Source organism: Scyliorhinus torazame, chromosome 8, assembly GCF_047496885.1.
Source record: "Scyliorhinus torazame isolate Kashiwa2021f chromosome 8, sScyTor2.1, whole genome shotgun sequence".
Taxonomy (NCBI): Eukaryota; Metazoa; Chordata; class Chondrichthyes; order Carcharhiniformes; family Scyliorhinidae; genus Scyliorhinus; species Scyliorhinus torazame.
In genome coordinates, this window is record NC_092714.1 from 155,137,292 (window position 1) to 155,153,554 (window position 16,263).

At 45.9% G+C, this 16,263-nt stretch overlaps 1 protein-coding gene across 1 annotated transcript in view; it reads left to right on the forward strand.

Moving 5' to 3' along the window:
* Positions 1-16,263, forward strand: part of LOC140428210 (BCLAF1 and THRAP3 family member 3-like) — a 57,554-nt gene that overhangs the window by 5,558 nt on the left and 35,733 nt on the right. The window contains exon 2 of the mRNA XM_072514413.1: positions 4,365-4,439. Within this exon, the coding sequence (XP_072370514.1) occupies positions 4,399-4,439 (41 nt within the window). The 5' untranslated portion in view covers positions 4,365-4,398. The remainder of the gene's footprint in view (positions 1-4,364; positions 4,440-16,263) is intronic.

Consider the following 16,263-nt stretch of genomic DNA (forward strand, 5'->3'; position numbering starts at 1 on the left):
TCTCACTGCGCCCCGATCTCACACCCCCCCCGCCCCGCTCTCTTCCTCTTCCCCCCCCCGCCCTGCCCCCGCCTCTCTCTCTTTCTCTCTCCCCCCCCCCAGCCCCGTGCTCTCCCCCCCGGCCCCGCTCTCCCACCCCCACCACCTCTCCCTCTCGGTGCCCATCCCTCTCCCTTCCACCCCCCCTCCTCCCACACAAGGACTGTCCTCACACCATCACCCCCCCTCCCCAAAAATCACATGTCTGTCTCTTTCTGCCTCACCCCCCCCCCCCCCCCCCCCCAAAAACTGGGACTGTGCCCACTACCTGGGCAGACGGTGGCGTAAATGGAATCATTGTTGGACTTGTAATCCAGAAGGCAAATGGTCTGGGTCCATGATGTAATTTAAATTTGCAATAAAATATCTGGAATTAAGAGCCATTAATATAGAAACCCGTTTGGGTCACTAATGTCTTTTAGGGAAAAAACTGGCTGCCCTTCCCTGGTCTGGCCTATGTGTGACTCCAGACCCACAGCGATGTGGTTGACCTCAAATGCCCTCTGAAATGGCCAAGCAGTTGTATTCAACTGCCACGAAAAAGGAATGAAACTGGATGGACCACCTTGCATCAACCCAGGCACTGGAAACAACACCGGCAAACCCCTCCAAGGTCGTCCTTATTAATATCTGGGTCCTTGTGCCAAAGTCGGGAGAGCTAGTCAAGCAACAGCCTGACATTGTCTGTAAGGTATTGAGTATGACTATGACCCAGACACCACCATCAGGATTTGTGGGTATGCCCTGTCTCGGGGGCAGGACAGACCCAGCAGGGGTGGCGGCAGCACAGTGGTATACAGTGAGAAGGGAGTTGTCCTGACAGCCCTCAACATCGAATCTGGACTGCCTGAAGTCTCATGGCTTCAGGTTAAACATGGGCAAGGAAACCTGCTGATTACCACATACTGTCCATCATCAGCTAATGAATCAGTACTCTATGTTGAACACCACTTGGAGGAATCGCTGATGGTGGCAAGGGCACAGAATATACACTGGGTGGGGGACTTAAATTTTAATCACTGGGTGTTTCAGAAGTACCACCACAGACCGAGCTGGCCAGGTCCTGAAGGACATAGCTGCTATACTGAGACTGCAGCAGGTGGTGAGGGAAAAACATACTTGACCTCATCCTCGCCAACCTGCCTGCTGCAGACGCATCTGTCCTTGGCAGTATGGGTAGAAGTGACGACTGCACAGTCCTTGTGAAGACAAAGTCCTGTCTTCACATTGAGGATACCCTCCATTGTGTGTAGCACGAGATAGACTTCAAACAGATCCATCAACTCAAAACTGGACATCCATTAGACACTGGGCCATTCGCAGGAGCAGGATTGTACTAGACCATGATCTGCAACCTCGTAGTGCAACATAACCCCCCACTCTACCATTACCATCCAGCCAGGGGATCTACCCTGTTCAATAAAGAATGCAGAAGGGCATGCCTAAAAATGAGCTGTCAACCTGGTGAAACTACAACACAGGGCTACCTGTGTGCCAAACAGCATAAGCAGCAAGTAATAGAGCTAAGCAATTCCACAGCAATAGCATCAGATCTAAGCTCTGCAGTCCTGCCGTATGTAGCTGTGAATGGTGGTGGACAATTGAAACAATTCACTAGAGGAGGAAGTTCCACAAATATCTCCATATTTGAAGATGGAGGAGCCCCGGACAATCTGCAAAAGACTCGGCTGATGCAACAAAGAACAAAGAAATGTACAGCACAGGAACAGGCCCTTCGGCCCTCCAAGCCCGTGCCGACCATACTGCCCGACTAAACTACAATCTTCTACACTTCCTGGGTCCGTATCCTTCTATTCCCATCCTATTCATATATTTGTCAAGATGCCCCTTAAATGTCCCTATCGTCCTGCTTCCACTACCTCCTCCGGTAGTGAGTTCCAGGCCACCCACTACCCTCTGCGTAAAAAAACTTGCCTCGTACATCTACTCTAAACTTTGCCCCTCTCACCTTAAACCTATGCCCCCTAGTAATTGACCCCTCTACCCTGGGGAAAAGCCTCTGACTATCCACTCTGTCTATGCCCCTCATAATTTTGTATACCTCTATCAGGTCGCCCCTCAACCTCCTTCGTTCCAGTGAGAACAAACCGAGTTTATTCAATCGCTCCTCATTGCTTATGCCCTCCATACCAGGCAACATTCTGGTAAATCTCTTCTGCACCCTCTCTAAAGCCTCCACATCCTTCTGGTAGTGTGGCGACCAGAATTGAACACTATACTCCAAGTGTGGCCTAACTAAGGTTCTATACATTCGCAACAATCTTCAGCCAGAATGGCTGAAGGCACTGGATACTGCAACGGATATCAGCCCTGACAATATTCCGGCAATAGTACTGAAGACTTGTGCACCAGAATTTGCTGCACCTTATCGAGCTGTTCCAGGACAGCTAGAATGTTAGCATCTATCTGGAAATGTGGAAAATTGCCCAACACAGCCAATTACCGCCCTATCAGTCTAATCTCCATCATCAGCAAAATGATGGAAGGAGTCATCAACAGTGCTATCAAGCGGCACTTTCTCAACAAAAGACTGCACACGGACGCTGAGTTTGGGTTCTACCGGGGTCATTCATCTCCTGATCTCATTACAGCCTTGGATCAAACATGGACATAAGAGCTGAATGCCAGAGGTGAGGGTGACTGCCCTTTACATCAAGGCAGCATTTGACTGAGTAAGGCATCAAGGAACCTTAGCAAAACTGGAGTCACTGGAAATCGGGGAAAATTCTGCTGTTTGGAGTCATATCTAGCACAAAGTAAGATGGTTGTGGTTATTGGAGGTCAACCATCTCCATTCTAGGACATCACTGCAGGAGTTCCTCAGGGTTGTGGCCGAAGTCCAACCATCTTCAGCTGCTTCACCACTGACCTTCCTTCCATCTTCAGGCCAGAGGTGGGGATGTTCACAGATGACTGCACTATGTTCAGCACCGTTTGCGACCACTCGGATAATCAAGTAGTCCATATACATAGCCTGGCTTGGGCTAACAAGTAGTGGCAAGTTACATTCTCGCCTGGCAATGACCATCTCCTACAAGAGAGGATCTAACCATCACCCCTGTGACATTCGCAATGTCACCCTATTGCAGTTCCCCGCAATCCACAGTCTGGGGGGGGTTAACGTTGATCAGAAACTAGACTGGCTATATTAATACTGTGGCTACCAGAGCATCTCGAAGGGTAGAAATCCTACAGTGAATACCTCGCCTCTTGCGCCCCCCCCACCCCCCAAGTCTGTCCACCGTCAGGCACAAGTCAGGAGTGTAATGGAATACTGTCCACTTGCCTGGATGAGTGCAGCTCCAACAACACTCAAGCCCGTTTAATGCTCCCCTTTCCACAAATATTCAACCCCTCCAACATCAATGAACAGTGGCAGCCGTGTGACCATCTACAAGATACATTACAGGAACCTGCCAAGGTTCCTTAGACAGCAACTTCCAAACTCTCAATCACTACCATCTAGAAGGACAAGAGCAGCATATACTTGGAAACCCCACCATCTGGAGGTTCCCCTCCAAGTCACTCACCATCCTGACTTGTATGTATATATAATATATGTATATATCACTGTTCCATCGCCGTCACTGGGTCAAAACCCTGGAACTTCCTCCTAACAGCACCTCGGACTGCAGCGGTTCAAGAATGTAGCTTCCCAGCACTTTCTGATGGCCAACTACGGATTCCCCCCCCCCCCCCCCCCCCCCACCCAAATCGTGCCTGCCCCTCGACCAAAAAAACCTGGGACTGTCTTCTGCCCCCCCACCCCTCAATAAAAAAACTGAGGCTTCCCTTCTGTTTGCCCTGGCTCTGGTGGCACAGTGGTTAGCACTGATGTCTCGCAGCGCCAGGAACCCGGGTAACTACATGCGGAGTTTGTACTTTCTTATGTGCGGGGGTTTCCTCTGGTTTGCTCCCGCAGTCAAAGTTTATGCAGCTTGGGTAGATTGGCCTTGCTAAATTGCCCCTTGGTGCCCAAAGGTGTGCAAGTTAGGTGGGGGTAGGGGGAGTGGGCTTATGGAGATTGCTGCTTCAGAGGGTCGGAAAGACTCGATGGGCCAAATAGCCTCCTGCACTGTAGGGATTCTATGATACACCTTCTTGGCTCCCGTTTCTCTCACTGTTCTTAACTTAAAGTACCAGCAACTGCTGCTACCGGCACTTCAGCTGCTGCTCATTTTCTGAACTTGCACGGCATTCCTGTGCTCTATCTAGTGACAGGATCTTTGCGTTGGGGTTGTGCAATGTTCCCAGTGTCGTAAAATGTTGAAGTTCTGATGTGTATACTTGTATATTTATCACAGCCACAGCTCTGAGGGTTGCTGATTACCTGGCATAATGGTTCGATCAAGATCGAGATCCCCACGCTGGAAGCATAGGTAAGCAAATCCCACTTTGCAAAGGGTGTCCATCTAATCGTATAAGATGACTTATAAAGCTGATTAAGTAGAATTGAGCTTTGGAAAACCTTTGACACAGCAGTTCTAATGAGTTGGATCCAGGAATATTTGTTGGTGAATTGCTTTGTAAACCAAAGGCAATCCTGTGACATAATGTCTATGAATGTTTGACATCCGACATGTATGAAGAAGATTTTGTTCTTGTGTTACAGATCATGTTGGAGCTAGTAGCTGATGTGAAGCTACTTCCAAATGAGATTGAATTATTTTTGGAAGAGATTACATTTCCAGTTCTACTTTGTGAGGCATTGTGGGTGTGGTGTGAAAAGTGCATTTTCACGTGCCTGTAACAATTGGGTGGTTTGGTGGATGACTGAAATTGTAGATAAGGTATTTTGAGGTTGTATAAAGATACTATACTCATTGAGAGATGGTTTGTGAAGAAATTTAGCTCTTCAGTATTTGTACTTGATTCCAATACAGCTTGCTTGCAACCCAAAGTACAAAGAAACGTACAGCACAGGAACAGACCCTTCAGCCCTCCAAGCCCGTGCCGACCATGCTGCCCGTCTAAACTAAAATCTTCTACACTTCCTGGGTCCGTATCCCTCTATTCCCATCCTATTCATGTATTTGTCAAGGTGCCCCTTAAATGTCACGATCGTCCCTGCTTCCACCACCTCCGGCAGCGAGTTCCAGGCACCCACTACCCTCTGTGTAAAAAAGAAAAGAAAAAACTTGCCTCGTACATCTCCTCTAAACCTTGCCCCTCACACCTTAAACCTATGCCCCCTAGTAATTGACCCCTCTACCCTGGGAAAAGCCTCTGACTATCCACTCTGTCTATGCCCCTCATAATTTTGTAGACCTCTAACAGGTCGCCCCTCAACCTCCGTTGTTCCAGTGAGAACAAACCGAGTTTACTTAACCGCTCCTCCTAGCTAATGCCCTCCATACCAGGCAACATCCTGGTAAATCTCTTCTGCAACCTCTCTAAAGTCTCCACATCCTTCCGGTAGTCTGGCGACCAGAATTGAACACTATATACTCCAAGTGTGGCCTAACTAAGGTTCTATACAGCTGCAACATGACTTGCCAATTTTTATACTCCATGCCCCGAATGAAGGCAAGCATGCCATATGCCTTCTTGACTACCTTCTCCACCTGTGTTGCCACTTTGTGACCTGTGGACCTGTACACCTAGATCTCTCTGACTGTCAATACTCTTGAGGGTTCTACCATTCACTGTAAATTCCCAACCTGCATTAGACCTTCCAAATGCATTACCTCATTTGTATGGATTAAACTCGATCTGCCATCTCTCCGCCCAAATCTCCCAACGATCTAAATCCTGCTGTATCCTCTGACAGTCCTCATCGCTATCCATAATTCCACCAACCTTTGTGTCGTCTGCAAACTTACTAATCAGACCAGTTACATTTTCCTCTAAATCATTTATCTATACTACGAACAGCAATGGTCCCAGCACTGATCCCTGCGGAACACTAGTCACAGCCCTCCAATTAGAAAAGCACCCTTCCATTGCTACTCTCTGCCTTCTATGACCTAGCCAGTTCTGTATCCACCTAACCAGCTCACCCCTGATCCTGTGTGACTTCACCTTTTGTACCAGTCTACCATGAGGGACCCTGTCAAAGGCCTTACTGAAGTCCATATAGACAACATCCACTGCCCTACCTGCATCAGTCATCTTTGTGACCTCTTCAAAAAAACTCTTATCAAGTTAGTGAGACACGACCTCCCCTTCACAAAACCATGCTGCCTCTCACTAATATGTCCATTTGCTTCCAAATGGGAGTAGATCCTGTCTCGGAAGAATTGTCTCCAGTAATTTCCCTACCACTGACGTAAGGCTCACCGGCCTGCAGTTCCCTGGGTTATCCTTGTTACCCTTCTTAAACAAAGGAACAACATTGGCTATTTTCCAGTCCTCTGGGACACCACCTGAAGACAATGAGGATCCAAAGGTTTCTGTCAAGGCCTCAGCAATTTCCTCTCTAGCCTCCTTCAGTATTCTGGGGTAGATCCCATTCGGCCCTGGGGACTTATCTACTGTAATATTTTTCAAGACGTCCAACACCTCATCTTTTTGGATCTCAATGTGACCCAGGCTATCTACACACCTTTCTCCAGACTCAACATCCACCAATTCCTTCTCTTTGGTGAATACTGATGCAAAGTATTCATTTAGTACCTCGCCCATTTCCTCTGGCTTCACACATAGATTCTCTTGCCTATCCTTCAGTGGGCCAACACTTTCCCTGGCTACCCTCTTGCTTTTTATGTATGTGTAAAAAGCCTTGGGATTTTCCTTCACCCTATTTGCCAATGACTTTTCGTGACCTCTTCTCAGGTAACTCATGAATAAACCAGCCTGAGGCACCACTTTGCATGTAGATTGGACATTTGACGTGCATCTGCATCTGTGTAACACTTCACCCCAAAAGTCATTTATACAGCTAACCTGATCGCTAAATATGACCATGACCACCAGACACATTGTTTTGCTACAGGTGATCTCCATTTTATTTTTAATGCTTTTCCTGTGACATTTTGCGTGCATTGTACTTTGAATATACATGAATAGAAATTTGTGATATTGCACATGTTGGATTTAAATTAATTACTTGTATAGAAACTTGTCTTGTAATTCTCAGTCATTGTATAGTCTTAACAGTTTTTCAAAATAGTTAAAGGGAAACTTAGTTTCTTCATTATAGCAGCATGCTTCCCAGAGGCAGAATTAAAACAAAATGATTGCTTAACTAAGGAAGGATATAGTGTTCGAAAGTCTAGTTGAAGAGGTGGGTCTTAAAGCTGGTCTTAACAGAAGCAAGGAAGGTTGGAATTGGAGTGTTCAGTCAATAGTGTGGTGAGGGAAATATGGTGCAAAAATAACCAGAGGAGCAGAGAGTTCATGGAAGGCTTTGGGGAAAGTTTAAAACACAAGGCTAAAAGTATTAAATTTAAGGCACCAAATGTAGGTCAACAGGGAGAGGAATGTTGGACCACTGGGATTTGATGTGGGGTAAGATAGATCTGGCACTGCTTTGGATGAACTAAAGGGTTTTGGGATCAAAGGCCATCCACCAGAGTATTAGAATGGAGAAATCTGTCAAAAGCAATCGGAAGGACGGGTGGATAAAATTACAAAGATATAAATAAGGTGACATTGTGATGCAGTTAGAAGTTTAGCTTCAGGTTGAATCAGACAATGAGGTCATGGGCTGTCTTGTCTAGTTCACCTTGAGGCAGTGTCTTAGCAAGTGTTTGGAAACTGGAGAAGAGAATGAAGTTTATGGTAGAGGCTGAAGATAACAATCACACTGTTTCAGCACAGAAGGAGGTCATTTGGCCTGTTTTGTCAGTGCTGGCCCTCTGAAGGAACAATTCACTTAGTGCCCCTCCCCTGATTTTTTCCCCGTAAGCCTGCACATTCTTCCTTTTCAGATAATCCAATTCTCTTTTGAATGCCTCTTGATTCTTCCTCTACCATGCAATCGGGCAATGCAGATTCTAAGCACTCGCTGTGTGTTAAGTTTCTCCTCGTGCTTCCATTGCTTCTTTTGCCAATTACCGTAAATCTGTGTTCTCTGGTTCTTGATCCTTCCACCAATGGAAACCGTTACTGCTTGTCTACTCTGTCCAGGCCCCTCATGATTTTGAATACCTCAATCCAGCCTCCTCTCCGTCTCCCCTTCTCCAAGGAGAACAGTCCCCACTTCTCCAATCTTTCTGTGTAACAAGTTTCTCATCCCTGAAACCATTTTTGAGAATCTTTTCTGCACTCTCTCTCCAATGTCATTGCACCTTTCTTAAAGTGTGGTTACCAGAACTGGGTGTGATACTCCAGCTGAGGCTGAACCAGTGATTTATAACATAGAACAGCACAGTACAGGCCCTTCGGCCCACGCTGTTGTGCCGACCATTTATCCTAATCTAAGATCAACCTAACCTCCAATTTACAACTGTCCATGTGCCTGTCTAGTCGCTTAAATGTCCCTAATGACTCTGACTCCGCCACCTCCGCTGGCAGTGCATTCCATGTATCCACCACTCTGTGTAAAGAACCTACCTCGGACATCTCCCCTATACTTTCCTCCAATCACCTTAAAATTATGTCCCCTCGTGACAGGAGAGGGTGCAGAGGAGATTTACCAGGGTGCTGCCTGGACTGGAGGGCATGTCTTATGAAGAAAGGTTGAGGGAGCTAGGGCTTTTCTCACTGGAGCGTAGAAGGAAGAGATGTGACTTGATAGAGGTGTACAAGGTGATGAAATGAAAATGAAAATCGTTTATTGTCACAAGTAGGCTTCAATGAAGTTACTGTGAAAAGCCCCTAGTCGCCACATTCCGGCGCCTGTTCGGGGAGGCTGTTACAGTTGAGAGGCGTGGATAGCCAGAGACTTTTCCCCAGGACGGAAATGGCTATACACAGTTAACTTCCTTGTGCCTCTATTAATAAAGCCTAGGATACCGTATACTTTATCAACCTGTCTGTCCTACCAACTTCAATAATCCTCCCCCAGCTCCTCCCCATTCGCCGTCTTAATCACCTCTCAACCAACTTTTTGTTGCTCATTCGCCAGTACACCCAGGTCCCTCTGTACAGCATGTTTTAAAATTTTATCATTTAGATAATCCCATTTGTTGTTCCTACCAAAATGGATAACCTCACATTTGTCAACATTGTATTCCATCTGTCAGACCCCAGCCCATTCACTTGTCGTCTGTAACCTTGGACACTGCGCTTGGTCCCCAACTCCAAATTATCTATATCAATTGTGGGCCCAACACTGATCGCTGAGGGACACCACTAGCTACTGATTGCCAACCAGAGAAGCACCCATTAATCCCCACTCCAAGCTTTCTGGGAATCCAGACATACCACATCCATTGGCTCACCGTTATCTACTGCACTGGTGATGACCTCAAAAAATTCCACTAAATTAGTTTGGCATGACCTGCCCTTTATGAACCCATGCTGCGTCGTCCAATGGGACAATTTCCATCCAGATGCCTCGCTATTTCTTCCTTGATAGATTCCAGCATCTTCCCTACTACCGAAGTTAAGCTAACTGGCCTATAATTACCCGCTTTCTGCCTACCTCCTTTTGAAACTGTGGTGTCACGTTTGCTAATTTCCAATCCGCCGGGACCATCCCAAAGTCTAGCGAATTTTGGTAAATTATCACTAGTGCATTTGCAATTTCCCTAGCCATCTCTTTTAGTACCCTGGGATGCAGTCCATCAGGGCCAGGAGACTTGTTTACCTTATAGCTCCATTAGCTTGCCCATCACTACCTCCTTAGTGATAACAATCATCTCAAGGTCCTCACCTGCCTTAGCCTCATTTCCATCAGTCACTGGCATGTTATTCATGTCTTCCACTGTGAAGACCGACCCAAAAAACCTGTTCAGTTCCTCAGCCATGTCCTCATCTCCCATTATTAAATCTCCCTTCTCATTTACCGTAGACACGCTTTTTTGTTTTCTATATTTGTAGAAACTTCTGTTTTTATATTGTGGGCAAGTTTACGTTTCCTCTCATAATCTATCTTGCTCTTCTTTCTAGCTTTTTTAGTAGTGTTCTGTTGCCCCCCTAAAGATTTCCCAATTCTCTAGTCCCCATTAATCTTTGCCACTTTATATACTTTTTCATTCAATTTGATTCTTTCCCTTATTTCCTTTGATATCCACAGTCGATTTTCCCTCTTTCTTCAGTTCTTCCTTTTTGATGGTATAAACCTTTGCTGAGTACTGTGAAAAATCGCTTGGAAGGTTCTCCACTGTATCTCAACTGTTTCACCATAAAGTCTTTGCTCCCAGTCTACCTTAGCCAGCTCTTCTCTCATCCCATTGTAATCTCCTTTGTTTAAACACAAAACACTAGTCTTTGATTTTACCTTCTCATCCTCCATCTGTATTTCAAATTCCACCATATTGTGATCGCACCTTCCAAGAGGATCCCTAACTATGAGATCATTAATCAATCCTATCTCCTTGCACAGGACCAGACCTAGGAACGCTTGTTCCCTCGTAGGTTCCATTTCATACAGTTCCAGGAAACTATCGTGGATACATTCTATAAACTCCTCCTCAAGGTTGCCTTGACTGACCTGGTTAAACCAATCGACTGTAGATTAAAATCCCCCATGATAACTGCTGTATATTTCTACATACATCAGTTATTTCCTTGTTTATTGCCCGCCCCACAGTAATGTTACTATGTGGTGGCCGAAAGACTACTCCTATCAGTGACGTTTTCGCCTTACTATTCCTGATTTCCACCCAAATGGATTCAACCTTCTCCTCCATGGCACTGACATCATCCCTCATCTTCCGTCACTTCCCCCACCTCTAGCATGATGCCACCACCAAACATCTTCTACTCTCCTCCCCTTTCAACATTCCGAAAGGTCCGTTTCCTCTGCGACACCCTGGTCCACTCCCCAGTCATTCCCAATACCCTGCCCATGACATCTTTTCTTGAAAGCGCAGGCGATGCAGCACCTGCCCTGTTACCTCCTCTCTTCACAGTCCAGGTCCCCAGACGCTCCTTCCAGGTGAAACAACAAATTACTGGCGGTAGTCAATGAAGTTTGGGTGGCTGCTTTACAGAACATCTCCGTGACCCAGAGCTTCCATTGACCTCTCATTTTAATTCTTCACCTTGCGTTTACTCTGACCTCTCTATCCTCGACCACCTACCCTGTTACAGTGCAGCTCAAGTAAAAATGGACAAAGAACAATAAGCACAGGAACAGGCCCTTCGGCCCTCCAAACCTGTACCGGTCATGATACCAACCTTTGCGAAAACCCTCAGCACTTCCTTGTGCAGTACCCCTCTATACTGATCCTATCCATGTGTTTGCCAAGATGCCTTTTGAATGCCGTTTTATGTATCTGCTTCCACAACCTCCCCAGGCAATGCGTTCCAGGCACTCACCCTCTGCGTAAAAAAAATTGCCTCGTACATATCTTCTAAACTTTGCCCCACGGACCTTAAACCCATGCCCCTTGGTGACTGACCCCTCCACCCTGGTAAAGAGTCCCTGCCCATCCACTCTATCCATGCCCCTCATAATCTTGTAGACGTCTATCAGGTCACCCCTCAACCTCCGTCTTTCTAATGAAAACAGTCCGAGTCTATTCAGCCTCTCCACATAGCTCACACCCTCCAGACCAGGCAACATCCTGGTAAACTTCCTCTGCACCCTCTCCAAAGCCTCCGCCTCCTTCTAGTAGTGTGACGACCAGAGTTGTGCACGATATTCCAAGTGTGGCCGTACCAAGGTTCTGTACAACATTTACATGACTTGCCAGTTTTTATACTTGATGCCCGCCCACTTGTGTTGCCACCTTCAAAGATCTGTGGACCTACGCGCCCAGATCTCTCTGACTTTCTATATTCTTGGGGTTCATGTCCACATATTTCTGAAGGTTGCCACTCAAGTGGATAGAGCTGTGAAGAAGGCCTATAGTGTGTTAGCGTTTATTAACAGGGGCCTTGAGTTTAAGAGCTGTGGGGTTATGCTGCAACTGTATATGAGACCACATTTGGAGTATTATGTGCAGTTCTGGTCACCTCACTATAGGAAGGATGTGGAAGCATTGGAAAGGGTGCAAAAGAGATTTACCAGGATGCTGCCTGGTTTGGAGGATAGGTCTTCTGAGGAAAGGTTGAGGGAGCTCGGGCTTTTCTCTTTGGAGCAGAGGAGGATGAGAGGCGACTTAATAGAGGTTTATAAGATGAGGGCGTTAGATAGAGTGGACGTTCAGAGACTATTTTCTCGGGTGGATGCAGCTGTTACAAGGGGGCATAACTATAAGGTTCAGGATGGGAGATATAGGAGGGATGTCCCAGGTAGGTTCTTTACTCGGAGAGTGGTTAGGATGTGGAATGGACTGCCTGCTGTGATAGTGGAGTCGGGACACTTTTTAGAAACTTTCAAGCAGTTATTGGATAGGCACATGGAGCACATCAGAATGACAGGGAGTGGGATAGCTTGATCTTGGTTTCGGACAAGGCTCGGCACAACATTGAGGGCCGAAATGCCTGTTCTGTGCTGTACTGCTCTATGTTCTATCCTGAAGAGTTTTACCATTTACGGTATATTTCCCCTCTATTAGACCTACCAAAATGCATTATCTCACATTTGTCCGGATTAAACTCCATTTGCCACTTCTCTGCCCAAGTCTCGAACCTATCCATGGACTGTTGGTGTTCTGACAATCTGCAACACTATCTGCCACTCCAGCAATCTTGGTGTCATCCACGAACTTACTAATCAGACCGGCTACATTTTCCTCCAAATCATTTATGTGCACCACAGACAGCAGAGGCCCAAGCACAGATCCCTGTGGAACACCGCTAGTCACAACCTTCCATTCAGAAAAACACCCTTCTACTGCTACCCTTTGCCTTCTGTAACCGAGCCAGTTCTGTATCCATCCTACCACTTCACCTCTGATCCCGTGTGACTTCACCTTTTGTACCAGTCTGCCATGAGGCACCTTGTCAAAGGCTTTACTGAAGTCCATGTAAACAACATCCACCGCTCTCCCCTCATCAATCATCTTTGTTACCTCTTCAAAAAACTCAACCAAGTTAGTGAGGCATGACCTCCCCTTCACAAAACTGTGCTGTCTATCACTTATGAGTCCATTTGTTTCTAAATGGGTATAAATCCTGTCCGAGAATTCCCACCAATAATTTGCCTACTACCGACGTGAGGCCTATAGTTTCCAGGATTATCCCTGCTACCTTGCTTAAACAGCGGTACCACATTAGCTATACTCCAGTCCTCTGGGATCCCACCTGTAGCCAATGAGGATACAAAGATGTCAGTCAAGGCCCCAGCAATTTCCTCCCTTGCTTCCCTCAATAAGCTTGAGAAACACTTCATCTTTTCACAGCCTTTGAGTTCAACAATTTCAGACCATTTGGTTTAACTTTTCTTTGCATGTTTCGTCTTAATCATATTCCTCTGTTGTTTTTTCTTTTGGACAGCAGCTGTTCATTATTCTGCCATTCACACCTCCTCTAGATGTCTTTTCTCGTGTCTCATCATTCCCTTTGACTCTGCTCCACCAAACTCTGTCATTTTATCTCTCATCTCTTCCACCCTGTCACGTATCTTTTGATCTTTTTTCAACCCATCCCCATTTGACCTAATTAACATCTATCACACTTAACTTTTCCTAGTTCTGAATGCAGGCCAACAGCCTGAAGTATTAACTCTTTTTCTCTCGCTCCACAAGATACTGCCTGACCTGAGTTTTCCCAGCGTTCATTTTCCGATTTTGTTTCCGATTTCCAGGATCTGGCAACATTTGCTTATGTAAGAGTAATTTAAGTTTAATAAACTGGGGTATAGACATTGAGTCAAGTAGTGACCATTTGTACAAAGTATGGGCCAGGGTGGTGCGTGCAACAGTGGCCTTCATTGCAAGATGTTGAAACATAGATTTGAGGCACCGGAGCTAGTTTTACGAGCGGAGAAGCCCATGAGATTTACTAGTTTTTATGGGTTGAGTGAGATGGTACAAAAGCAATCATAGAATCATAGAATTTACAGTGCAGAAGGAGGCCATTTGGCCCATCAAGTCTGCACCGGCCCTTGGAAAGAGTACCCTACCTAAGCCCACACCTCCACCCCATCCCCATAGCCCAGTAACCCCACCTAACCTTTTTGGACTCTAAGGGCAATTTAGCATGGCCAATCCACTGAACCTGCACACCTTTGGACTGTGGGAGGAAACCAGAGCACCCGGAGGAAACCCACGTAGAAACGGGGAGAAGGTGCAATCTCCGCACAGACCGTAACCAAGCCAGTTATCGAACCTGGGACCCTGGAACTGTGCTAATCACTGTGCTACTGTGCCCCCTGCCAATAATGTTGGCTTTTCAGTTAAAAATTAACAGTGAAGAAAAATGTGTTTGCGCTGAGATTGTTGGAACATGAAATGCCTTGCAATAGAGAGGGGTAATAAAATATAATTGGTGGCAAGCTCAGTGACTCGTTTCCAGTTGGTTTCCACTCCCATATGCTTCGACTGAAATTAGTAGGCTGGAATCATTTTAAGCAATGGTTTTTATAGTTTCCATAATGAAGTTCTGTGTCACTATTTTGAAATCTTCATTGTTTAGCTTAACGTTTCCAAGCATGTGCTGCACACAACTCAGTCCCACCTGTTGACCTATGTTTCAGCCTAACGGTTTGATCATTACTGTAACTTCTCATTGTTTATTACACATGACCATATGAAAAAGAAAGTTAGTGCTTACTCCTGCTGCCCATGCTGAAAATAATCCTCATCCTCTCCATTGGAGATCTAAAATGAAAGTGCATGGAATATGGGGTAGTGTATTTCGATGGATAGGAAATTGGTCGGCAGACAGGAAACAAAGACTGGGAATAAACTGATTATTTTCCAAATGGCAGGCAGAAACTAGAGGGGTACTGTAAGCATCTGTGCTGGGACCCCAGCTATTCAAAATAAGTATTAATAATTTAGATGAGGGAACTAAATGTAAAAGCTCCAAATTTGCAGATGACACAAAGCTGGGTGGGAGGATGAGCTGTGAGGATGATAGAGATCTTTCGGTGTGATTTGGTCAAGATGAGTTATTGGGCAAATGAATGGCAGATGCTGTATAATGTGGAGAAATGAGGTTATCCACTTTGGTAGCAAAAACAGGAAGACCGATTATTATTTGAATGGCTGTTCTCATACACGGGTCGCTGAAGGTAAGCATGCAGGTGCAGCAGGTAGTAAAAAAGGGAAATGGTATGTTGGCCTTCATAGTGAGAGGATTCCAGTACAGGAGCTGGGATGTCTTGCTGCAAACATACATGGCCTTGATGAGACCACACCTGGAATAGTGTGTGCAGTTTTGCTCTCCTTATCTGAGGAAGGATGTTCTTGTTATGGAGGAAGTGCAGCGAAGGCTTACCAGACTGATTCCTGGTATGGCAGGACTGATGATAGATTGAATCGGTTAGGATTGTATTCGCTGGAGTTCAGAAGAATGAGGTGGGGATCTCCAAAACCTATAAATTTCTAACAAGACTAGACATGGTAGATGTAGGAAGGAGTTCCCGATAGAGGGGAGTCCTAAACTAGGGGTCACAGTCTGAGGATGTGAGGTAGACCATTTAGGACTTGGATGAAGATGAATTTCTTCGCCCAGGGAATGGTGAGCCTGTGGAATTCTCTACCGCGGAAAGCAGTTGAGACCAAAACATTGTGGTCAAGATCTTCCGGCTGTTCATGCCGGTGTGACTTTCTGGTCCAGCTGATGGCGCATCCCTGCAGTGGTTTGCCCGGTGGGGTGTTTTCAATGGGCAACCCCATTTGCAGCGGTGGGACCAGTAGATCTGGCCAATGGTGAACTGCCGAGAAAAATGTTGCCGGGAAGCCAGCAAATCCTGCCCTGTATGTTTTTCAAGAAGGAGTTAGATATAGCTCCTGAAGGGATCAAAGGATATGTGGGGAAAGCGGGAACAGGTTACTGACTTGGATGATCAGCCATGATCATAATGACTGGTGGAGCAGGTTTGAAGGGTCGAATGGCCTCCTATTTTCTACGTTACTATGGAATTTGATAGCATGCATAATTCATCAGTAATATTTGGGGTTGCATCATGCTCATGCATTGACTAGAATTTTTACCCAATGTGTTAAATCTCTAGTGTAGCTTGTGGTGAGTCAAAAGGTGCTTCATGCTAGCACGATACAGATGTTTCATATGTAATTAATGTTCAGTGTACTATTA